The 24766-nt window shown below is 42.1% G+C and overlaps 1 protein-coding gene across 15 annotated transcripts in view; it reads right to left on the bottom strand.

Annotated features, from left to right (window-relative positions):
• Positions 1–3464: 3464 nt before the first annotated feature.
• ARHGAP15 (Rho GTPase activating protein 15) overlaps positions 3465–24766 on the bottom strand; it is a 377757-nt gene continuing 356455 nt past the window's right edge. For all 15 annotated transcript variants that reach the window (XM_081929289.1, XM_081929290.1, XM_081929284.1 and 12 more), the window contains one exon: positions 3465–4743. In XM_081929289.1, coding sequence (XP_081785415.1) covers positions 4560–4743 — 184 coding nt within the window. In that variant the 3' untranslated portion in view covers positions 3465–4559. The remainder of the gene's footprint in view (positions 4744–24766) is intronic.

Here is a 24766-nt window from a genome sequence, read left to right as displayed (position 1 = left end):
GCATAAATACTTTATAGCACTATGGTTTCGGAAAGGAAAGCTCACTGGGAATTGTGGTTAAAAAGAAAAGCAGTTTGGGGACAGAACATATACCTGTGCTGTGTTGAAGGTGTCTTCCAGTATATTTAGATTTCCCTCTCAGCTTCTGTAATTTAGGTAAATGGGTTCTAACTAGTAGTGTTTGAGTGGAGAAGGATAACGTATTGCAGTGTGGGCTCACCCTTTCCCATCAATAAACAAATAGGAACATAGGAAACTGCCTTCCTGGTATTCACCCAGCTGCCTTTGAAGAGTGCTCAAAAAAATCAATTGTCTCAAAGATCTGCAGCCAAATTGTTGACTGTGACTGGTTATAGGGAACATACAACTGCCTTATGTTCTTGTGGGCTTGAAAACATTCTCTCCTTTGCTTTAGGGTGTGTTCAGCTCACCCTCTCATACGCTACATAGCCTAAGCCATGTGTGGTTCTCTACAAAACTGAGAGCAACATCTTTGGCTGGGTGCTCCCCCTAAAGAAAGGTCAACAAATTCTGGAACCTCTTTTTCCAGAAAAAAAGCCCTGGAGAAGAGCAATGGAAGAACATGGGCCAAAACTAAGAAAGAACCCCTGATCCAGACCCACGGGCAGCTTGACAAAATGGCAGAAAGAATGCGGATTGATGAATTGCCCTCTGTTTTAACGTTCAAAATGTCCGTGGGCTATTGTTTTGTCTGTGCCACTGAAATAGTTTCATGAATCATTATTGAAAGCAAGGGGGCCCATTGCATTTACTGCTGCATTTTAAGGGAAACGGAAGGGTGGTAAGAACTGCTTCACATTAAATAAGCTGAAAACTGTGCCTTGTAAGCAAGGAGTGATGATTCTAAATCCACGTTAGTGGCTGCGAAAGTAGAACCAGAGGAAAGAAATGGGATGGGATGGGGAAGATAAGTTAGTGATCTTAAGGAGGCTCGGGGTTATAACAACCAGTGAAGCTTCCTTCCTTGATATCAATAAGCTTTAGAACATAGAAGGATTTAACATATAAAGGTAATAAGTTACACTTGCTAGAGTAGGATTAAAAATGTATGAGATATAAACCTTCCTTCATGCTTAAGGCTACTTCATGTTGAGACAAGATTATCATGTGGCTGGAGTTTGGATGAAACACCCCCATTGGGCACTTGATGAAGAATCACACCTTTGCATCAAGGCAATGTTTTCACATAGAGGGGGAAGAGAGCGGGGAGAGAAAGAAACAGCAGACAGGAGCATTAAGTCATGTGGCTTTCTCAAGGAGCCACTTGTGCTCTTGATGGCTGTGAAGATAACATGCTTCACTACACAGTACAATACTAATCATATGTACTATCATAACAGTACTAGACCAAATAGCAATCCTAACTATAATATCACATATTTAATTAGTGCAGGGATGTAAACTGCTACTTTTGTCTCATTAGCAGAACTGTAGGCTCAATCCTGCCTGCAGTTATCTAAGCAACTCCCAATAGCTAATGAGAAGTAGAGAAGAGGAGCATGTTCACAGACTATAGTTTTTGTTAGTGCAAAGGGGAAAGAACAAACACAAAAGCATTTCTGTGCAATCAACATTTCTGCATATGAAACAAAATTGTAAAATTACTTATTACTCAGGGCTTTTTTCCCCCCAGCTGGAACTTGCTGGAACTCAGTTCCGTCACATCTCAGGCGGGTGCTGTTGCCATTATAAGAGAGCAAGGGAGACGTTCATGGTGAGTTCTGACACTTCTTTTTCTAGAAAAATATCAGTGTTATTATCCATTAGCATTTTAGACCACATGTTTTGTTTGGTGCACAAAAGGTGCACGTCATCATGGGTAGGTGGTTTACTATATTCTAGCCATGTCTGTCTGTCTGTGTCTGTCTGTCTGTCTGTCTCTCTCTCTTTCACACACACACACACACACACACACACACACACACACACCCCTTCCATCCAGACAAGCAGGATACATTATTACACTTCAAGAACACCTTCCAGCCAGGCATGGAGCATGGCCAGTGCATGGTGTGGCCTGGGAGGAAGAGATGTGGCCTGAGGAGAGTGCCAAGGGCCAGACAGAGGCCTGTAAGGCTGCATGCTAGGAAGACAGGTGCCTCCTCCTTTTTCTGTACTATATGATTATGCCCTAAGAATGCCCATCTCTCTGGCCGGTTCACATTTTACAAACAGTGAATGAAAGTTGTTGCAATAAGTTAGGGGGATGTACTGAATCAAATGACTATTTTTTTTGGGGGGGGAACCACCTTCTTCTTCTGAGGCCTAGTGGCTGGAAAGCACTTACCCTGCCAAGGACACCCCCTCCACACACTGGTATGCCTGTAGATGCTGGTGGTGGTGTGCCAATGATAAGGTCAGAAATGAAGCACTTTGAGGGGCAGGCCTGAGTACATCATGGATGGACAGAGTCATAAGCTGCCTTGTTTTCCCGACTCTCTCCTAAAGAGGCCCTGAACTATTAATTTCCTCCCATGACAGTCTGTGCTTGCCCTGGCTTCTCCCCTCACCCCAATAGGATGCCTCTCTTTTAGCCATGCTTTATGTCAACCCAAGATTCAATTTCTGACATGAGAACTGCAGTTCAGTTGATATTCTGAACATTCTTATGTCCAATTCTTTCTGATTTAATTCCTGTCCGGTGGGAAATGGAAGTTCAGTGAGTCTGTATACACTTTTTTTGGACACAATATTATTGATTTGTCTTGTAAACTGCTTTGAGGGTTGGTTCCCATCACCACCCCCCATCCCAATCAAGCAGTATATAATTTTTATGACCTATCTACAAATAAATAGGTAATTTAACAACCTCTTGGGGTCAGAATCTGATTCCAGCCACAAAAACACGCCCTCCCTCTAGTCGATACTAAACATTGCCAAGAATGACAGAACCATCCACATGTTCAGCTAGAAGGTAATCATGCCATGCACCACCAACCCTGAGACATCTTACAACTGGACATGTGTATCCTAAAGTTTTACTTCTTTCTCTTAAATTGTTCTGACTGGTTACTGCTTGGTGTCTCTTTCTTCATTCTCGCCGTTCTGTACTAACGTCGTGGTTGCTTCAGCAATAGCTTAGTCCTTTTTCACTTGTGGATTCTGAATATCTTACCCATTAATCCTGGTGCTTGTAGTTGTTTAATGAAGCAGCAGCATCCTTGTACATTTATTTTCCTTGATGATCATTTTAAAACACAGCTTCAACTGCTTAACAACATAGTAGGCTGAGAAACGGTGTTGAACAATGACATTGTAATTCCTGACTATTAGATTTGATACTTGAGACATATCTCTCATACACAGCAGATTTATGCATTAATCCTATATTGGGGGGGGGCGTTAATTGCTCAAAATATTTGCTTCTAGATCTGCATTTTCACACATTTTATTTACATGGTTTATTTTTCATTTTATGAACAAATCGATAGCCAGGCAGACTCTTTTACCACACTGGATTAGTTTTATTTATTCTCTTTGAACTTGATTAAAAAGCTGTCAAACATAAGTCTACATTTTATCAGCGGAATACTTTTACAAAACAGGGTAGGGGATGTGTATAGCTGGAAACATACATTTCAGAATAAAACAATATTTGATATATTCTAGACAGTTACCCTTTTGTTTATCCATGACAACTGAAACTAACCATCAAATGTATAAATTGATTCAAGTCTAGCCAAGTAATCCTAAGGGCATATGAAAAGGCTTTTAAAAAAGTTCTTTCTAGATGAATTTAATGCAGTTCACCAATAAAGCATCTTTGGGAGCATAATAAAAATTTCTACAAAACATGACATAGCTGGGGAAAGAGCAAAGTCGGATAAAGTGTTGGAAAATTCAAAATGGATGTTGCATTCAAAATGAGCAATTGGGTAACTTGATGCACTGCTGCTGTTGCATTTGAAACAATGAGGCTCAGGGATTAATTTCATTCTTAAGCTTGCAAATGAAACATTTACACCACCCCAACCTATGATGATTTAGGCTGAGTTTTTGTTATAGGCCTGTGTGAAAATCTATAACCATGTTTTGAACCTGTAGCTTTCATCATTCGACGTGATCATTTTCCACACAAAATTATTTTGAATGTACATACCTGTTATTAAGTGATAGACTGCATCACTACACCAATTTAATTGTTCCAAAAGCCAATTTAAACCCATTAACCTCCAACCCTGCTTGTCTGGGAGTGCCATTGCATATGCCTCTAAGCTATCTTTCATCTGGATTTGGCGAAATTGTCAAATCCCAGCTGTAAAATGAAGGCATGCAAAATGGCAAAGCCCTGGGGGCGGAGTGCTGGCAGAGAATGATTCATTCAAAGGGTTAATGCTGAGTACATATAAGCAAATATTGACAATGTATTTTTATTCCAATGTTTGGAAATTTAAAGACAAAATTGTCATTAAGTTTTCACAAAACGAGGCATCTGTCACTTGAGGGGAGAATAAATGTTTCAGAAAGATGTTTACAGAAATGTAAAAATATTAGATTCAAAGACAGATGTGAATATATTCAGTAACACTCCCTGTCTGTCAGTCTTTCTCGCAGTTGAAGATCTTGGTGTACTCGCTTAACATTAGCTCAACAATCTGGTTTTGGTATAGCATGTTTACTGCCATGGAGCCTGTCTCTTTTTCAGGCCGAAGGAGCGTCGGTCCAAAAACAATCCCCAAACTCTGCTGTGACATAAGATTCACGTTCTCCTTGGCTGCTATCCTGGTGGCAAAAAAAAGAAAGGAATTGGTTAAAAAATGAATTCAACTAAAGGGGAAAAAAATTCACTAAACAGAAAATGCAGTGGCACTCTCATTTTTCAGTGGTGCTTCAATTATAACTAAAATCTTGATTTAATTATTAGAGAGAATGAAATAGAAGTGAGAAAAAAAATTGATGAAAAAGGTCCATCTTATGGTGGAAATGATATTTTTGGATCCAAGATAGTGGATAAACTCTATATTATTTCCTCTTGACAGGCACTGGAGCCCTTTCTTCGTATTCTCCTTGGTGGTATGTTGAAACATATTTCTTCTCCTTAATGTCCTTCATGTTCTTTCTCTCGTGGGAGCAGATCACTGTAATATTACTGTATTTTTCACTCCATAAGACACACCTACCGTATTTTTCGCACCATAGGGCGCACCGGACCATAGGGCGCACCCAGTTTTTTTGGTGGGAAATAAAGAGGGGAAAATTATTTTTCCCCCAGGCGCGGGGCTGGGACGGGGGAAGCTCGAGCTTCCCCCGACCCCAGCCCCCCAAAAGGCAAGTCTCTGCAAGCCGTGGGAGCGCTCCCGCTGCTTGCTGAGAGGTCCGCGAAGCCTGGACGCACTGAGATCAGCGCACGCAGGCTTCAGCATGCAGGCAACTCTCTGCAAGCAGCGGGAGCCCAGCGCCGTCCCCCGAGTTTGCGGGGCTGGCGACGGGGAGGAGCAGGCTTCTCCCCCCGCCAGCCTTCTAGCCAAGTCGGGGGACAGCGGGAAGGGCGTGCTGCGCCTCTCCCGCTGTCTCCCGAGTTTGCGGGGCTGGCGACGGGGAGGAGCAGGCTTCTCCCCCCTGCCAGCCTTCTAGCCAAGTCGGGGGACAGCGGGAAGGGCGTGCTGCGCATCTCCCACTGTCCCCCGAGCTTGTGGGGCTGGCAGTGGGGCTCTCCAGGCTTCAGCGAAAGCCTGCATTCGCACCATAGGACGCACACACATTTCCCCTTCATTTTTGGAGGGGAAAAAGTGCGTCCTATGGTGCGAAAAATACGGTAGTTTTTAGAGGGGGAAAGCAAGAAAAAAAATATTCTGTGCAGAGCATGTATAATAAGCAAGCCAAGCAAGAGAGGCTTACATGGCTTCTCTCCCGCTTTGCGTAGCTCTCACTTTGCTTGCCCATCCCTCCTCCTGCCTCACTGTAAAAGAGGAGGAGACACCACAACAGGTGCTTTGCTTGCTTTACAGCGAGGCGGGAGGAGGGATGGGCAAGCAAAGTGAGAGCTGCCCAAAGCGAGAGAGAAGCCATGTAAGCGGCTCTCACTTTGCTTGCGCCCGTCCATCCCTCCTCCCGCTTCGCTGTGATGCCAGCAGAGCAAGAGGCGCTGCACAGCTCTCGCTCTTGCTTTGCTGGCTTCACAGCAAAGTGGGAGGAGGAACAGAAGGGAGCCCCTTACACAGAGCCCCTTCCGTCCCTCATCCCGCTTCGCTGAGAAGCCCGCAGAGCAAGAGCGATAGCAGCACAGCTGCTCTTGCTCTGCTGGCTTCACAGCGAGTGACAGACAGGAGCCATGGCTTCAGCAGCGGAGGCATCCCTCAGCTCGCGACTGCAGCAGTAGCCGAGGGATCCGTCTGCCGCCCACTGCATTCACTCCATAAGACACACAGACATTTCCCCTTACTTTTTCGGAGGAAAAAAGTATGTCTTATGGAGTGAAAAATACGGTAGGCAATTGTCTAGACATGACTTATTAGCCAGAGCTTTAATCCAGAGCCACTTCTTCATGTCCCTGGTATTCGCCTCTGCTGGGCCACCTTTCATAGAGAGCCTGAAGCTGCAGGTGGACTGGGCCCAGCCCTGCACCCAGATCAAGTGGAGTGGGAGCTGCAGGGCAAATAGTTTTAACATGACGAAATATCTTACTGCTGAGGGGGATGCTACCCAGCACAGAGCTGCAATAAGTTGGGTCCCAAAACCAGGATGTACATCTTCTCAGATGTGCTCCTGCATGAGTCATGTGACTCACAGAACCTAAAAGAAACACTTTTTTTTCAGGGTGAGATTGCAGCACCTGAAATGGCTGCCATACTCTTTCACACGAAAAAACGGGAGTCTTGGTTTTTACCAAGATACTTGTGAGGTATGGAATTGTAATTGTTTCGATGAATTCATTGTTGGAGTTATTTGTATGTTATCTGTGCTTGATATTACAGTATTTACAGTGGTTTCCCCCACAGTGCTTTCGGTATTATTGTGAGCTGCCTTGAGCTCAACATTTGTTGTTGGAAAACAGAAATACAAATATTAAATCACCAGGTATTCAGGGAATGTTTGTCATAGTGTTACTGATGTACCCCCATGTGGCCACAGGAGTGACAGTAGCACAACTCACTGCCATCTTTGCTTGGCCTCCTGGGAGATATTTTAACACTGGGTGGGCAACAGTGTTTCTTTCAAATGAGATTGCATTCTGTGTACATTAAGATGGTGGTAGGGCTTGACTCCCATCAAAAGTAGTACCACTGCTCACCCACTACTAAAACGGCATCCTGGGCCCCATCTGGTGCTAGGTCTAGCCTGTATGCTGCTTACTACCCCATGAGTGTTCCAAAATTCATGTAGAGTGCTAAATTCAATGGGGGGCTGGGCTTCTAGACGGTGTTTTGAGCCCAGTATGCTATTTGCAGTCAGGTTGTCTTCTAGGTGATGCAATATGACCATTACAGTATCACAGAATTTTTCTTTTCTTTTTACATTCTCCACTTGAAAAGTGTTAACATTTGAATTGGCCCCAAACAGCAATAACTTACAGTGTGAATGATTGCTGATAAACGATTGTTAGCACAGTTCAAGCAGCAAGGCTTTCAAGAGTTCTCAAGACAAAAAGCAAGACAATTCCGTTTAAATGATAGGGCTTTAAAGACAACCTTCAGTAATGCAACCTAAGACATTTAGGACACCCTTACATTTATAACCAAGAGCTGACCGCTCAGTTTTATTTCTCATCCATTCTGCATGTGGTACAAGAAACATGCCCCCCCTTAAATTTCTCTGCAAGGCATCTTATTGAAGAGAAATCAGTAAGCTACCACCTTGCAGCAAGTCAGGGAGGGCCTGGCCTTTAGATTCACCAGCTGCTTATGAACTGCACTCCACACTATGACAGTGCCATTCTAATACGTCTGTCATGCTCCACTGAACAGCTTCAACTTCATATAGAGATGTTTTATTTAAACTATGTATGTAGGGTTGCTGGAGTTGAAAGAGTTTACTACGAAAATGTTATGAATGCACATATATCACTAGCAAAGAATGGGCCTAAGGCTGCAATGCCATGCACTCTTACCAGGGAGTAACTCCCATTGAACTCTGTTGGTCTTACACTGCAAACATAAGCATAAACTATTCCACTGAAAGGCTTTATTTTAATGAGACTTCTTGATCTTTAAAAATAATTTATTGTTCTGCTAAGGGAACACGGATGACAAATGGAATCTACAAGATGGCAACCTGCAACTGTCTGTTTCTGCTAACCTACCAGAAAGGCTGTATAAAAGATAGATTTCTTTCTGCCCTGAACTCTATTTTCTAGTTTAGAAGCTGCTGCAAAATGGCAATAGAAGAAGGGGGAAGAGGAAAAGAATGATGTATCATCTGTTCCATGCCTTAGAGAAAGGTCTCTTATCAAATCAGTGGGTGGGGTCATGTAGTGAGCACTGCCTTGTGATGGAAGCCTGCCAGTCTTCCAGTTTACCACATTCCCTCAACGCACGAACTCATTTAAGGCTTTAAAAAAAATCAAAAAAATCAGTAATGCTTCCTATTAATATGTGACTTTTACTAGAGTACAGTCTCATGCCTGTAGCCTTGGTGTCCATTACAAAAAACACACTCCATATGGCACTAATCAGACGGGCTTAATTAATAGTTTCTTAAAATATAACATCTTTATCATAAATGAAATGGAGGCTTCACAAACGATTGTGTGGAGTATGGTAATATTAACTCTGCTCTGCTAATCTGGGTACAGGTTGAAGATGTAACCAATTGGAAAGAAATGGTGCCCTCTTTTTTTACTGCTTGCACCTGCCACTTTCCAATATGCAGGCAAGTCTTTGTGTTGGGGGCGGGGGAAGTGCATACTACTCCTGTGTAGTGCAGGAATGTTTATTGCAGTCAACTAACCATTAATACAAAATCATGGGCTTGGTAAAAAAGACTAAAGAACTGACAATCATAATAGATCTGAGAGAGATGCTAATGTTTTAAAATATTGGCACCACCAAGAAAAATTCTCAACAGGGGTTTCAAAGAACCACCTGAAAACTGTTTTACAAGAAGGCAAGATTATATATTTTCTTACCTAAGACATGCGCAACCATTTTCACCTCAGTGGGATTACAGGTACAATACCTAGCTTTAAAAGGATGTATAGCAAGGAATAGCAACTGCAATGTCCCAAAGGTCAGTCCTTTGGGATTTCAGTGCTGCAGGAAATTTCCAAAATAACAAAACAGGTAATAGAAGCTACTGCAGAACTAGCCCTATTAAATATCTTCCACGACAACAACACACACGCAAACATGACAAGGAACTCATAAGTCACTTACTTGCATCAGCTAGAACAAACGTTAACCAGACACTGGGGTAAAAAGTAAAAGTAAAATACCTGGATGGTTACGTCCAATCAAAGACGACTATGGGGTTGTGGCACTTTCAGGCTGAGGGAGCCAGCGTTTGTCCACAGGCAGCTTTCCAGGCCATGTGGCCAGCATGACTAAACCGCTTCTGGCACAACAGAACACTGTCACAGAAACACCATTTACCTTCCCACCACAGTACCTATTTATCTACTTGCACTGGCGTGCTTTCAAACTGCTAGGTTGGCAGGAGGTGGGACCGAGCAACAGGCTCACTCCGTCACAGGGATTCAAACCACCGACCTTCTGATCAGCAAGCCCAAGAGGCTCAGTGGTTTAGACCACAATGCCACCTGAGTCCCTGCAGACACTAAAAAGACCTATCAGGAGGGAACATAGACCATTGGTATGAAAATGTAAAGGGAAACTGCCCTACTAGAAAAGTTAACCAACAAACTCAAAATAGCACAGGAACAAGCAGAGGAGGACACCTTCACCCTGGTATGCTTCCTCTTTATCACATGCACAACAGGAATACGACCTATTCAGCTTACAAATCAATATGGCTAACCTGACCCAACAAACAAGCCACACTGCAATTAACTGAATGAAACCAACCAGGCTCAGGACACCCTAACCTCTCAAATTATCTATAAAAATAAATAAAACCGTAAAGATGCTGACGCAAACACCAACACTAATAATAGGCAATAAAATGAAAGAACAATATCCCATCTCTCTTTCCTCCCAAAGGCAAGATATCTATGACAAAAGTGTCTCTCACTAAATATAAACAAACTGTCTATGAATTGAAAGTGGAAACAATATGTGTACCTTTCCCTGTTTCTCGTGTAACACAAAAAACTTTAATAAAAACTATTTTCTAAAAAACAGGGCGTATAGCAAATCTGCCATGTGAAAATCTGAATGTGTGTCCCCCCCCCCAAGCCCCATCTTGGGGATATGAGGGAAGCTAAACATTAACCTTCTGTCATCAGACGTACCTGCCACCTGAGCTTTGTCAGATGAAAAGAGAGGCCTTTTGTGTTATCCAAAACAAGACTTGCAATGCCCTCTCATAAGAATGTTGGCTCTCTCTTCCACTTCATTGCTGCATAGCAGAAATCGCTTATACTTTAAGGAATGGTTTTTTGCACTATCACTGAACATTACAGCATCAACTTCCTGGCAAGTTCACCTTGATGGATTTGGGTTCACAAATATCTCACCCATTCATACAATCATTGGGCACCCCATAGTTGCAGGGAGGAAATGGCATGTGAAGAAGGAGGAGGAGGAGGAGGAGGAGGAGGAGGAGGAGGAGGAGGAGGAGAGTTTAGATTTGATATCCCGCTTTATCACTACCCTAATGAGTCTCAAAGCAGCTAACATTCTCCTTTCCCTTATTATGCTCTGTATACTTAACAATGTTCCATATTAGCCTGCCACTGCTGGACATATGTACATGCACATAAGTATTTTAGAAGTTCTTACCCTCTACTTGGCCTTTTGTTTTATTTATTTAAAAGAGTTTTAAGTCTAGTTTCCGAGGACGGCTTCCATATGAAAATGCAAAACAACAACAAATATATTACAAAATCCCAAAGCTGTGCCAAAATATAAGAACCATAAAACCAGCCATACTAAAAGAGGACTGATTCAACTCAACATACAGTGGTACCTCGGGTTACGTCCTTAATTCGCTCCAGAGGTCCATACTTAACCTGAAACTGTTCTTAACCAGAAGCACCACTTTAGCTAATGGGGCCTCCTGCTGCTGCTGCCGCGCCGCCGGAGCACGATTTCTGTTGTCATCCTGAAGCAAAGTTCTTAACCTGAAGCACTATTTCTGGGTTAGCGGAGACTATAACCTGAAGCGTATGTAACCTGAAGCATATGTAACCCGAGGTATCACTGTAATACCATTTAAGACACGTTAATCCTTAATGACCTTGCAGCTGATTAAAACCTTAAAGACAGCAGCAATTTTTTACTGAAAAGCTGTATGAAATAGAGGCGCCATTAACGGCCACTCTGCAAAGAAAAAGCCATCTGCACATTACATCTGTGTGGGAGAGAATTCCATAGTCACGGTGGGGCCACTGATATCAAGGCCCCGTTGCTCAAGTCCCCACTCTCACCTTTCTGGAGTGCGAAAATCACAAGACTTTTCCTTCCTCTGCTACTTTTAACACAAAAACAAAAAAAATTCCTTCCAGTAGCACCTTAAAGACCAACTAAGTTAGTTCTTGGTATGAGATTTCGTGTGCATGCACACTTCTTCAGATACACCATGCACACGAAAGCTCATACCAAGAACTAACTTAGTTGGTCTTTAAGGTGCTACTGGAAGGATTTTTTTTTGTTTTTGTTTTGACTATGGCAGACCAACACGGCTACCTATCTGTACTTTTAACACAGGTATGGTAGTTGCCCCAGAAATTATGAGTGAGGAAGAAGACATACAAGCTTCTGACAAACACACAAAGGATTTGATTTTGAGTGGTAAGAATAAACTTTTGCTGTCTGTCTTGGACCAGCAAAGAGTAAAGGAAAGAATAAAATGAAAAGACCATTAGTAGAGCAAAGCAAATGTTGCTGTTGTTTATATTTGAGGACTATAGCAGAAGCTATTTCATTTCAATTTCATTGCAGATTATGTATGCTGCCTTTCATCCCAAAAGGAAGTCCAATGCAGCTCACAATAACATATCAGAAGTAATATATTAATATTTTAAAAGTGCACTGAAACAACATGGGGGGAAAAAACAGACAATAAAAATGCTATAATAACCTATCCAATAACCAGTGTAAGAGAATGCCTTGCATTACAGACCCAGGACTGTTTCTGGAATAAGCCTGAATTGTTTGCACCCATTTGAGGAGAGCAAACATTTATAGCCATGCTGCTTGTAATTTTACTATAGGTTTGTTCCAGCTTTGCTGAGGGTTGATGCCAGCCGTTGTTACAACAAATTCACCTGCCTACGCAGACTACTGCTAATTAGCAACGTCAGTCTCACAGAAGCAGCACCTGCGGGAAGGGATCCTCAGCCAGAAGCTGGGATGCTGAAAAAGTGAAGGATATGAGAAATGCACACTGGCTGCCTGCAGTAAGTAATAGCTGGTGAAGTTTTCCTGTTGTTTGCTAGGTACCGAACACTCCAAGAATCTAAATCAGGGGTCAGCAACCTGCGGCCCATGGGGATTGTTTAAATGGCCCATGAGCTGCTCCTGAACAGATCTGCCCACTCGGTGAGTCCGCATGCACAGCGCTGAACCGGCACAGCGCAGAGCTGGAACTCACTTCCGCGGTGCTGGAAATTGCGTCTGTGCAGACACGATCCAGCCCATGGAGTGATCTCCACGGAAGTGAACCGGCCCAGATGACCCCGACCTAGATGAGAGTCAATTGTCTATTTTATTTCAAACAGTAGAGTAAGAATGTTCCTTGGATTTACAGTTGTGGATAACATAGTTTACTTTACTTGGTGCTGTGAGAGTTGATTAATCTTACAGAAATCCCCATTGGTTCCAATATTCGATAGCTTGAAAAGTGTATCTACTATGAAACTTATGAAGCTTAAGTTTCAGGGGCCCTAATCTCAGAGGGGCCCCATAAGCAACTTTAGTTCACATTGCTTTAAAATGTTGGGTCTAACAGACCCAATTTGAGTCGCACAACTGAAAAACTATTAGGCAGAGCTTTCCAAATTTAGTATGTTGCTGACACACTTTTTAGACGTGCATCATTTCACATCACTGTAATTCAGTTTTACTAGCAAACCAGAGGTTAAATTAACCCCTTCCCAGCCCTGGGAAGAGTATGGGGAGCGTACAAGTGACACACCTACACACAGCAGCCAACACACTAACGTGTTGCAACACACAGTTTGGAAAGTTCTGCTATAAGGCATAGGGAATTTTTATTCACACCAGTGACTTCGACCTGTGAGATAATCCAGTATAGAAATTTTAATCAAAATCTGAGATGTTGAAGTTATTTATGTTTTGTTTTGTGATGATCTGTCATGGAACAACCCCCTGAGAAATGGCAGGTATTAAGATTCTTGGTCACAGTGACTTTTCTGTACGTTTTCCAGTAGGTTGGGCGTTAGGAGTTGAGAAGTAATCTAAGCTTGAAATAAAATCTCGCTTGCAAATATATAATAATGCCAGTTAAATGCATTGTAGGCACAAATATATCTGACAGGAAAAGTATGATCGCCAAATGGGCTGTAATATTTGGACCTCCTATCAATCCTTAAGTTGCTATTAATGGCTCAGGATCTCTTTGAAAGCAAGACGTTGTTTTCTTTATGTGGGAAGAAGTTCAACATTCATACCTTAGCTGTGCCAAATGTTCTGGAAAATAACCTAGTTGTAAGATGTCCTGTCCTACAAAATGATAGTGTTAAGTAAGCAAGTTAATATGTTACTAGAGGCACAGCCTATTGCAGAACCAAACATGCAGAAACAAATAAAGGACATTTAAGAAAAGATGTAACATTTTCTGAATTTGTACCAAAAGTAAAATACACAATTCAAAACAGCTAGAGAGCAAACCTATTAATCATCCTAAAAATACACCTACCATGCTAACCATTTTTTAAAATGCAATTTATTCTGTATAAATCACAGTTGGTTTAAAATAGCATTTGCTTTCCAAGCTACTCAGTCCCTACTTTTGCTGGCTTCCTAGGTATAAGATGCCACAAAGGGTCTTGGCTGCTCATGGGTGGTTGGGGGCGGGGGGTAGTTACATTCTTCTCTAGTTCAGATTAAATTCCAAACCAAAGATGTATGAAGATGTTTATTTGCCTTTCTCTTGAAAGTGAACATTACATGTCAGGAAGTCTTTCTGTTCCAAGTGATGTGAACTTTGGCAGCATCTCCACCTCAACAGTTCTATTTCGAAGAAAGTCTCTTTGAATTTGTCTTACCATGGAAAGTATATCAGTTTAAGGCTGCGGGTGCAAGACTGCATGCTTGGCTCTTGGGGCAGAAATTCTTGTATGTGGAATACTCTCAGTATCTAGGCCAATACCGTCAATGACAAGTAGATCTACTCCACCACTGAAACATATACTGTATCACTGATTCAGGAGCACACCATGCACACATCTGCAGGATACAGGTTTTTAATCCATGCAACACTCTTTATCCCAGAAAGGAGATCCATCTACAGATCTGAATCTGTGCCTGAACTAACCTTTTCAGAAAGGGAGTCTGAAGAACTAAAGCGAATAGTGTTGACAAGGCCTTATTGACAAATTGAAAATTAGCACGTCACAGAGTTCTGAAAGTTCTTATAGAACTTGATATTCAAACAATTATGTAACTTTTAACTAAGACTGGCCACCACATCTGAGGAATGAAAAGTGGCCCATGTAGGACTAATTTCCAAAAAAAGGTGGGGAAGCATCTGGGGGAATGCAGGAAGCCCAGATAAGTTGCAATTTGTGTTCTGGATAAATTTGTGAAACCATGATTAAAGATAAAATTATCAAGCACATAAAAAGATCAAGTCTTTCTAATGCAAAATCAGCATGGGTTCTGAAACAGCAAGTCCTGGCTTTATGAAGAATAAGGCAATCAATGGCTGCAAGTCCTGCTGGTTATATACTACCTCCATGGTCAAGGCATGATACCAGTTGCTGGGGTATGACGGTAGGGCATGCCTATTGCACTTACGTTCTGCTTGTGGGCTTCTCATAGGCATTTGTTTTGGTCACTGTGGGAAACAGGATGCTGCGCTACATAAAGTTTTGGTTTGGTCCAGCAGAGCTCTTATTATGGTTTTCTCCCTTCTGTTCTTTTCACGTTTCATTGCAGGATTGAAGGATATAACTCCAAACTGCTCAGCGGAGAGTTTTTCCACATAGCAAGGACATTCTTGGTGGCATGCTCCATGGTTGATAAAGCAAATCATGAGGATGATTTCAGTTCACTTAATTAATACAACAGGATGGCTGAGATCAGCAATAAGGCTGGAACGCCAATAATGGACCATGCATACAAGTGGAAGGAGCTTAGATCCAGACGTGCTTCTTCAAAGGGAAGTCTGGAAGGGAGAAGGATGTGATTTCTGCCAATTGCTCCTTCCCCCAATAGCCCCTCCCATTCTCACCTCTCACCCATGCTATTCCCCAGTATTTCAGGGCAAATTTGTGGAGAATTGGTACAGGGAAGCTCAGTTCAGCTGGAATCCTGCATAGGCTCATGAGCTAAGTGACCACTTTGGTTTTGCTCTACATACAATGAGCACGATGGCAGTGCAAAGTAACAGAGGAAGAAAACCTTGGCTTCAAGCTAAACAACCTCTCCAAACAGCAAGAGCATGGTGAACAAATGCATGTGAAAGCCTAATTAGTTCCTGGAACCTCTGTCATGTCTAATGTAAGCATATGCCTCTGTTCAGTCATTAATTAACCCTGGTGAGAATAAATGGCTTCCTTCTGAACATTTTCTTCTACTGGTAACCGGATTAAATGCTAGTTTGCATTCCCTGGAAAAGCACCAATGCCTCTTCCCATGTGGAACCCTTTGTCACTTGGAAAGGTGTTCCGATTGGCTAAAAAATCCTGTTTGACCAGTTGTGCAACTCTGCAGTGGACAACTTCTTGTTATTGCTGCAAACAACTCATTACTTATGTCCATTTGTCATTTAGTATCTCCCAGAATGTCATTTAGTGTCTCTTACAAAATGCAAGAGCACTCTGTCTCTCACAAAATGATCCTTTCTCTTAGCAACTGTCAACCATCAGGAAACCTTTTTCCTATAATTGGGCATCCCCAGACACCAAAATTGTTTGGCTTCTTTGATTCCCCAGGAGGCTGCTGTAGGTGTGTCTCTTTTCTTCAAGCTATCTCAACGCTATAGATGCCCAGGACAGCAGACCTCTCTTCACTTACAGCTAGATCCTTTCTCTGGTCTCCTCTCTCCATCTTCTTGTCTCTCTACCATGTTTGTTGTTTCTCTTATGGAAACACCAACTTAGGTTTCTCCCTTAAGAAAGCTTTCTGTTTTTGGAACCACTTTAGGAGGGTTCTAGGAAACCCAGCACTGGTGATGGTACTTAGCTCAAGGGCAAACTATGAAGGCACCCACCCATTCTATCCACTGCTTGATCCTTTTTTCTGATTGCTCACTATTGAAGACACACAGGCAGATTGGCCACCAACCAATTTGGGCCCAGCTACAATCTTGCACCTGCAGGCAGCGGTTCAACTCTGGGACCCATCTCCTTTCTGTCTCCCTTCCTTGAGACAGGAAGTAACTTAGCATATCATTCTATCCGATAATTTGCACCTTTGCAATTTCCCTACTCTTGCTGCCTTCTTATCAGTATGTTTCCCAAGGTAAAAGGCAAAGGGACCCGGGACAGTTGTCCATTCGTGAACGACTGTGGGGCTGCGCCACTCATCTCGCTTTATTGGGAGAGGGAGCCTGCGTACAACTTCCGAGTCATGTGGCCAGCATGACTAAGCCGCTTCTGGCAAGCCAGAGCAGAGCATGGAAACACCGTATACCTTCCCACCGGAGCGGTACCTATTTATCTACATGCACTTTGACATGCTTTCGAACTGCTAGGTGGGCAGGAGCAGGGACCAAGCAACGGGAGCTCACCCCGTTGCGGGGATTCAAACCGCTGACCTTTTGATCGGCAAGCCCAAGAGGCTCAGTGGTTTAGACCACAGCGCCACCCTCTCCCTATGTTTCCCAAAACCTAATAGCACCTCCTCACAGAAGATTTGACCCAACTCTGCATTTTCATTGCACTCACATTAACCAAACCAGGGTCAATGTTCTAAAGTATTGTTTTTCAAACTAAATTCTGAGGATCCCATAATGCCTTGGAAGCTTGTCAGAGATTCCTCATGAGAAGATCAGCCATTGCAGCATTCCCAGAAGACAGAAATGTTAGACATAATCTAAGTGTACTCTTGGATCAAGCATGGTGATGGGAAGACCCAACAGGCCTGCACAATGCCCTCCCTGGACTGAGTGGGAAACATCCACCTATTTCTTGCTTATTCTGTCTAATTTCCTATTCATGGGGGAATGTGGCCTCATTTGCTTGTGGAAGGACAGATAATTAGAATCATAGCTGGTTTTTATAACCTTTGGCCATGGAGCTGCTGAGCTTATTTGTTTTTCATTCTGTCGTCCAGTCTAGTGAATAACACTGCCTATGCACAGCTGATATGTACATATCCCAGTAGGCAACAGATACTTCTCTATGAATTCAGCTTTAAGTTTTGAAATTTACTTTCATTCTTTTAGTTCCAGACTGCCTGAAGCCACATTTCCTTGCAACATTAAAAAATAAAGAGCACTTAGGTAACAATCTCACTTTGAATCAAGAACTGCAAACACAGAAAGCTTTATCATCAACGCAACACATCCAAAAATGTCTTTGTAAAATAAATCAAATTATATGAGTTAATTGATTCCAGGGAACATCAGCAACTGCAGGTGGAAAACGAGTAACAGGATGTTTATTAATGAAGGGCTATTAATCAAAATTGACAATACCAATCCTTGTTCCTTTAAATGTCAGTGCTACCTGCACTGGACATGGACATATTTGTTTCCTTTCTGAATACGGATTTGTAAGAAAAAGAAAGATTAACTCTTGGGATTTCAGTTGGAGATAGAAGCCTGTTTGTTTAAATGCTGAAGGAATATCCTAAATCCAATTTGACAGGCAAAGGCAAAGATGCCAGGGGTAATTAATTAGCACTTAATTTAGACTACAGAACAACAGGATATGGAATTGGTGCTCAGTGCCATTTCCCCCTAGGCTCCATCTCATGAGGGTCAAGAGTGTGGCTGTTACATCGAAGGTCAGTAAATAAATTGGGGAAACACATTGAAACTGGACTTTTCACAATAGATATCCTTCACTGTTTCTACTGCCTCTGGCAATCATTGACAAGAAAAGGGCTGTGATTGGTGAATAATGCTGTGCAGACACATGATTTGAGCAAGGTAGAGTATGAACTCACATGTCACATTGTGAATCATAACCTAGAAGCTTCCAACAGAAAGAGTTATCTCAGAAAAAGTCAGTACAGTATTAGGGAGGAAAAGCAGCTGGGAAGATCAGAGAAACCTGTGACAGGAGAAAATTTTCATTTTTTACTTTCCTAGATTTGAGGAAATAAATTTTGAAAGGAAAGGAGAAAGGTGGAGGTTGGGGGAGGAGGGAATTCAATCTGCATTATATCTTGGTTATGACTTCTCATTATAATCCTCAGAAGGTGCACAGAAGGTACTGATGATACATCTACATTATACAGACTAGTAAACAACATTATATGCAATATATGACAGGAAGCCTAGGAGCTAGTCTGGTCCACAGTTTCAGGATGACTGAAATGCTATTCAGAAGTTTCCTCAAAAGTGATTCCAATTAATTAATTAATTAATGGACCAAAGTTCTAAATCACATGTGGAGTAGAGAAGGCCTCCTGTAGAAGCAGTCCAGCCACTGATTTGTGTGGAAGCTAGCGATGGATAGTGATGCATTAGAAGGGCCAGGGCGAGGGCCAAGGAGCACCTATCCACCCTCCTCTGTCATATGGTTAGGGGAATTGGTGGGGTGGGTGGTGGGGAGATGCCTGAATAGGGCTAGGGTTCAAAAGAATCTAACAAACAGTCAGACAAGGGTTAGTGATCATTCGTCAGATTTACACGCCGTAATGATTTGTGTATGAAAGGACAAATATTTTCCGTTCATGTAACATCTTGCTGGTTTTTCATCTAACACTCCAACCTTAATTATATGATGAACATAACCTGTATCAAATTATGAATATGTTAACATATTGAATGAGTACAAGAAAAATAAGCACCAGATTTTTTTGTTATGCCATACAGGCACACAAAGGTATAGTAAAAGAGAGAGAGAGAGAAATCTGGTTTCCTTGACCACATTGTCATAATATACATATAGAACTGCTTATTGAATCCAGGCTGTGTAGGCAGCAGAAAGAACCCTGGCTCCATACCCCCACAATGCATGGCCACAACAAAGGGCAGGAAAAGAACAGACTCTTTCATTCCATCTTTCTAAGTATTACCAACACAAGGGCTAAAACATTACCTCTGTCTGAAGTGTATCTATGTATCCATGCATAAGTTATTAACTAGGCTCCCTGAGCAGTGTTGCTGAAAGTACTAATATATTCAAATTACATTCCAGCTACTGCAAAAAAGGCAGTAGATCAGACAAATGTATTAAAATCACTTCAAACAAAAGGACTCGTGTTTTTTTCAAAATAAAAATAAGGCCTCCACCCTTTGCTTAAAAATCCATGGAGCAATTTTTAATAATATGCAAGAACAAGGTCTTATGGGATCAAGTATCGGTCGCAGCTTGAATGTGAAAGGTAAAATACTGACAGGTAAACTATAGCTCATTCTGATACTGAAATTATGTAATTCAAACTGTTTGCAGAGGAAAAGGGAAGAAGGGGAAAATATGAAGCTGGCTGAAATTCAAGCCTGTCGTCTTTGAACTTTGTCCCAGTTCAGAACACACTGGGCCAAATCCAGGGGTTTGGCTGTGAACACCACAAAATCAAAAGGGCTTGTAAAAAATGGTTTAACCTCATGTTCCCTTTCCTCTCAGTATAATAGTTTTAAGCAGTACTATTTTTCTAGAACAAAGAGGTGCCAGAAACTCACCATGAACAGCTCCCTTGTTCTCTTATAATGGCAATGGCACCCACCTGAGAGGTGCTGGAACTGAGTTCTGGCTGGGGGAAAAGCCCTGACTTTAAGGTAGTGCTTCTATCTTGCCCTAAGGAGAATTAAAAAAAACACAACCTATATATGCGAATGATGGGGGTCTCCTAATGATGGGAAAGCAGCAAAGTCATGTCTGTGTAGTAGCGGTGAGTACTGTTTCATACCATTTACCCCAGAGTGATGGTTTTTCCAAGGTGAGATCTCGGTGCAAGACTCTGCAAGATCACAACGCCGAAAATGGCCTCTGTTCTCGTGCACAAAAAAAGAAGATATCCCAGTTTTCCCAGGACACTTGTGGGGTATTCTTTTGCACTCAGGCCCTGTTTGTGGCCTTCCCATAGACACCTGGTTGGCCACTATAAGAAAAGGATGGTATATCAGATGGGCCATTGCTCTGATCAAGCAGGATTCTTTTTAAGTTCTAAGTAGCCATACCAACAATACCAACATCAACAATCTCCTTTAAAATGATAACTAATAAACTACCAAAAATATGCAGATACTCTCTCTCAGTGTGTATAAATAGACTATCTCAGGAGTTCCATGCTGCCATATAGACTTCCAAAACTGAGCCACAATTCTAGACAACATATCAAAGTATGTTTATAAACATAGCTTTGTAGAATATCAATGATATGCAAAACTGTGTTTATAACTGCATTTCGCTATGTCACATAGGGCAGTCTAACAAAACATATGACAAAGCTGAATGGAGTCATCAAGCCATATATTGTCACTCCCTCTCCTGTCACAGTCCCATCCATGCATGCATCAAAACCAGGAAGCGAAGGAAGCCCACGATATGCCACTGCAGTTGGATTGATAGATAGACACATAACAACTTTACAAATGTCACATCTGCTCCAGGTTTTGGAAGGCCCTAAATCAAGGAGCCTCTTGCCCTCACCCACCCCCCTAAGTGAATCTACATCCTTACCACCACTATCACCAGCTGCTGTTACTTCTGAACTTCATCATTGCTACCAGGCAGAAAGCCAGTGATCTAGCAGGCTATATTATTTACAGCGCCTCGCTTGACCATTGCTATCGCTAGGCTATGATGAGAGATGAGTGAAAAGGCAGGTTGCAATGCTGAAGAGGAGGAGCAGGTCTAGCAGATTCTTCTGAGTGGGCCTCTGCTGGGATTGGACTCTTGAAAGAAGCCCAACAGTGCTAACCCTTGACACTAGCCCTGTGCAAAGTATTTTCAATATGGTCTGTGGTGTTGACATTTTGGTTCTTTACCACTGAACACATGTCAAAAACAAACCTGGAAGAGTACCAAATTAAAATGTACTAGCCTCTGCTGTGGACAGACAACTGTGCATACAGATTCTTGTTTATCCTCCTAGTGAATTGCCTTGACCTGGTGTTTAAAGGAGTTACTGCAGCTACCGAATCAAAGCAGGTACTCTTCATGCAGAACTTGAGGAGTAAAATGCAATCTGTGAAAGAGCCCAAATGATAGCTTTTGGTTCAGATTCCTGAATGATTTCCAAAGAGAAGACTGAGCCAATTCCAATGTAACACCCCCGCCCCCCGCGAACCTATTTTGGTAGAGATATATGCATGAAGAAAATACATCAGAAAATGCAAAATACTTGTGGATTTTGCAAGAAAGATCACTAAACTAGAGAACAGATTCCTTGCTCAGTTCTGGGAAAGTATTTAGTTGGAATTAGCCCTATATGTCAGCGACAACTCTTGACAACTGCTGGATTTGCTTTTCTGGCAGTGACCACATCAGTATCAACAAAGTAGGTGGCCACTTACCTCTTTTCTTTTTTGGCTTTAGAAGAAGAAGAAAAGTGAAACTTTTTTTAGACAGCCTGTAATGATTGCGGGGAGAAAGAGAGATACTAGTTGAGCTCCCTGCAAATTATTAGTGGAAAAGTAGGTCTGAGAAGCATGCTACATCTGAAATATTTTTCGTCACTTGAACATGTGCAGCCCAGAGCCGGCTCCACTCTACCAGTCGAAGGGAACAAACATTTCACGTTCACAGATGCTCTTAATTTGGTGTGGTTTGGAGTGTAATTTAGATCAAACGTATCCATGTAAATGAGTCAAGGTTTTCTTAATTAGGTGCCTCTAAAGAAAAAACTGGGACCACATCAGTAGGTGTGGGTGTGGTGCCCACGATGCTGAAGTCTTTTCTATGACCAAAGGCTCAGGGTTGCTTAGGCACATACTACTGACACCCCCCACCCCACCGCTCCAGTTTCTCAGGCACAATAATAAATCACTACGTGGCATAGACATCAAGACGCTGTTTCACAGAAGCTGCCTAAAAAACACCGTCTCTTTGGCAGATGCCTTAAGGGAGGTCATTGTGCTGTGATTTAGGTCTCTCTTCCCCTCTTTGTATTTCACTGCCAGCGTTTTGTTCCCATTACAAGTGGAGTGCATTCCAGTTTGCAGATTTGCTCTTAACTTTCAAACTAGTCACGTTAATATGAAGATTTGTAGCTCTTCATGAGAAAGAGGCCTGTCTCTTGCCTGAGAACTTCTAATCCTACATTGATCACAATAATATGATCTTGGCTGATAAAAAATGAAGGCACTGAAAATGCTGATTCTCTCAGCACATTCCTTGACTTTCTGTTGACTGAGAGGTACTGGGATGCAGTGCAAAGGAAACAGGAGAGGTAATTTTTCTCACATCACCTACCTACATGTTGCCTTTTTGGGTCAGGGAACAATTGCTAGTGCAAAATTACAGCTGGCCAGTCCTACTGTAGCAAGGGAGTTAAGAGTCAAGCCAAAGGGTTTGGGTGAAAGCAACAGCATTTTGTATTCCAATGGGGGGGGGACACCTGCATTTTATATAGCCAAAGTATGTAAGAGAAACAACAAAACCTTGCTGGATTGGGCCAAAAGCCCATCTAGACCAGCAATATGTTCTCGCAGTCACCATCAGATGCCTATGGTAAACTCTCAAGCAGGACCAGAGTTGTGCAATAGTGTTCTTCCCACTAGACTAGACGTTTTTTTGGCATGATTCAGTAGGGCTTTAGTTATGTTAATAAATCCTGTAGGTTTCATAAGAACCTACCTCATTAAACTGAAATACAGCTGTAGTGCCACACCTTCGTCTCCACAGAACGAGGTGGCTAAAATGTATACATCACTAGCAATGGAGAACTGTGCTGTGTCAACTATATTGGATCATTCTTATGACTCATTTTGATCTTGAGTTAATTCTGAAGTACAAAATGCAAATGTCTCACAACCAATATGAAGGGTTGTAAATTCACTATCTGCAGTGTTTCCCAACCTTTGGTCTCCAGCTGTTTTCGGACTACAACTCCCATCTTCCCTAGCTAGCAAGTGATGATGGGAATTGTAGTCCAAAAACAGCTGGAGACCAAAGGTTGGGAAACATTGATTCAGAGCGTGGGAACATTGTGGATTGCTTTTAAAATTGTGAGCACAGTGTTAATGGCAATTCAGCGAAATGGATTAGGTCAGGGGTTCAAATCAATAAAATTCCATTGGTGGATGTTTGCAGTCAGATCTTTCTAGAAACCATGAACCTCTGCAATCTTCTATACTGTGTCTGACTATGGTCACATTTGCACCATACATTTAAAGCACTATTATACCACTTTAAACTGCCATGGCTTCCTCTATAGAATTCTGGGAGCTATAGTTCATTATGGGTGCTGAGAGTTGTTCGGAGGTCCTGATTCTCATCACAGACCTACAATTCCCAAAGTTCTCTGTGAGAAGGGATTGACTGTTAAACCACTCTGAGAATTGTAGTTATGTGAGGGGAACAGGACTGTCTTAGCAGCTCTCGGCATGGGGGAAGCCATGACTGTTTAAAGTAGTATCATAGTGTTTAGAATAAATGGTGTGAATGTGGCCTGTATGTTCTCAGTGCCTTTTGGATTTCCATCATTTTGAATGCAACAAGAACACTGGCTGGAGCATGTTCTCAGTTTTAAAACTAGCTTCCTTCTACTTTCATTTTTTGCATTAGCTCAAAGGCATTTTAGTGCCATGTGCAAAAACACTGTATATGCAAGGTGCTATGTCTGATTTGATTTGTTCTCTTAAGGTCTGTATAGTTTTTATGAGTTTAGTCTCCTCATTCAACCACACTGGGGGAAAGCAAACAAGCCACTACACACAAGTTTAATATCCATGCTGGACTGAACCTGCAGAAAGGCTGGAACAAATGGAAATCACATGTGTAATCTGCATCTTTCTTCCCTCCAAAATATAATAATAATGGAAATTTTGCAGACTTCGCTTGCTAAGTGTTCCTAGCTGTCATACAATAGCTTTAATTTTTGATTTATCCACAGCATTCTGTGTATGGCTGCTGAACTTGTCATCACATTGTCATAGCTTCCTTTTGCGTGAGCTACTGTTGCATTCTTCTTACATGTGGGTTGTTGGCTGAGATATATATTTTTTTATAATAGGTAAAAATAAATCTCCTTTGTTAAATATAGTTTCCAGAAGCGAGAGATCTTTGCTGTGCAATAAAGCCAGCAAAGGATGCACCGTTTTGAGACTCTGATTTCAGTTGGGCTAGATGCTGCTTCTTCGTGGTGCTTTGAAAATGTGAGAATGAAGCCAGATTTTGAAATTGGGGGGGGGGGGGGAATCCATCTCAGTTGTATAGTATGTTCAT

Source organism: Podarcis melisellensis (assembly GCF_964234715.1).
Source record: "Podarcis melisellensis genome assembly, chromosome: 1".
Lineage (NCBI taxonomy): Eukaryota > Metazoa > Chordata > Lepidosauria > Squamata > Lacertidae > Podarcis > Podarcis melisellensis.
This window is presented reverse-complemented; position numbering and strand designations above follow the sequence as displayed.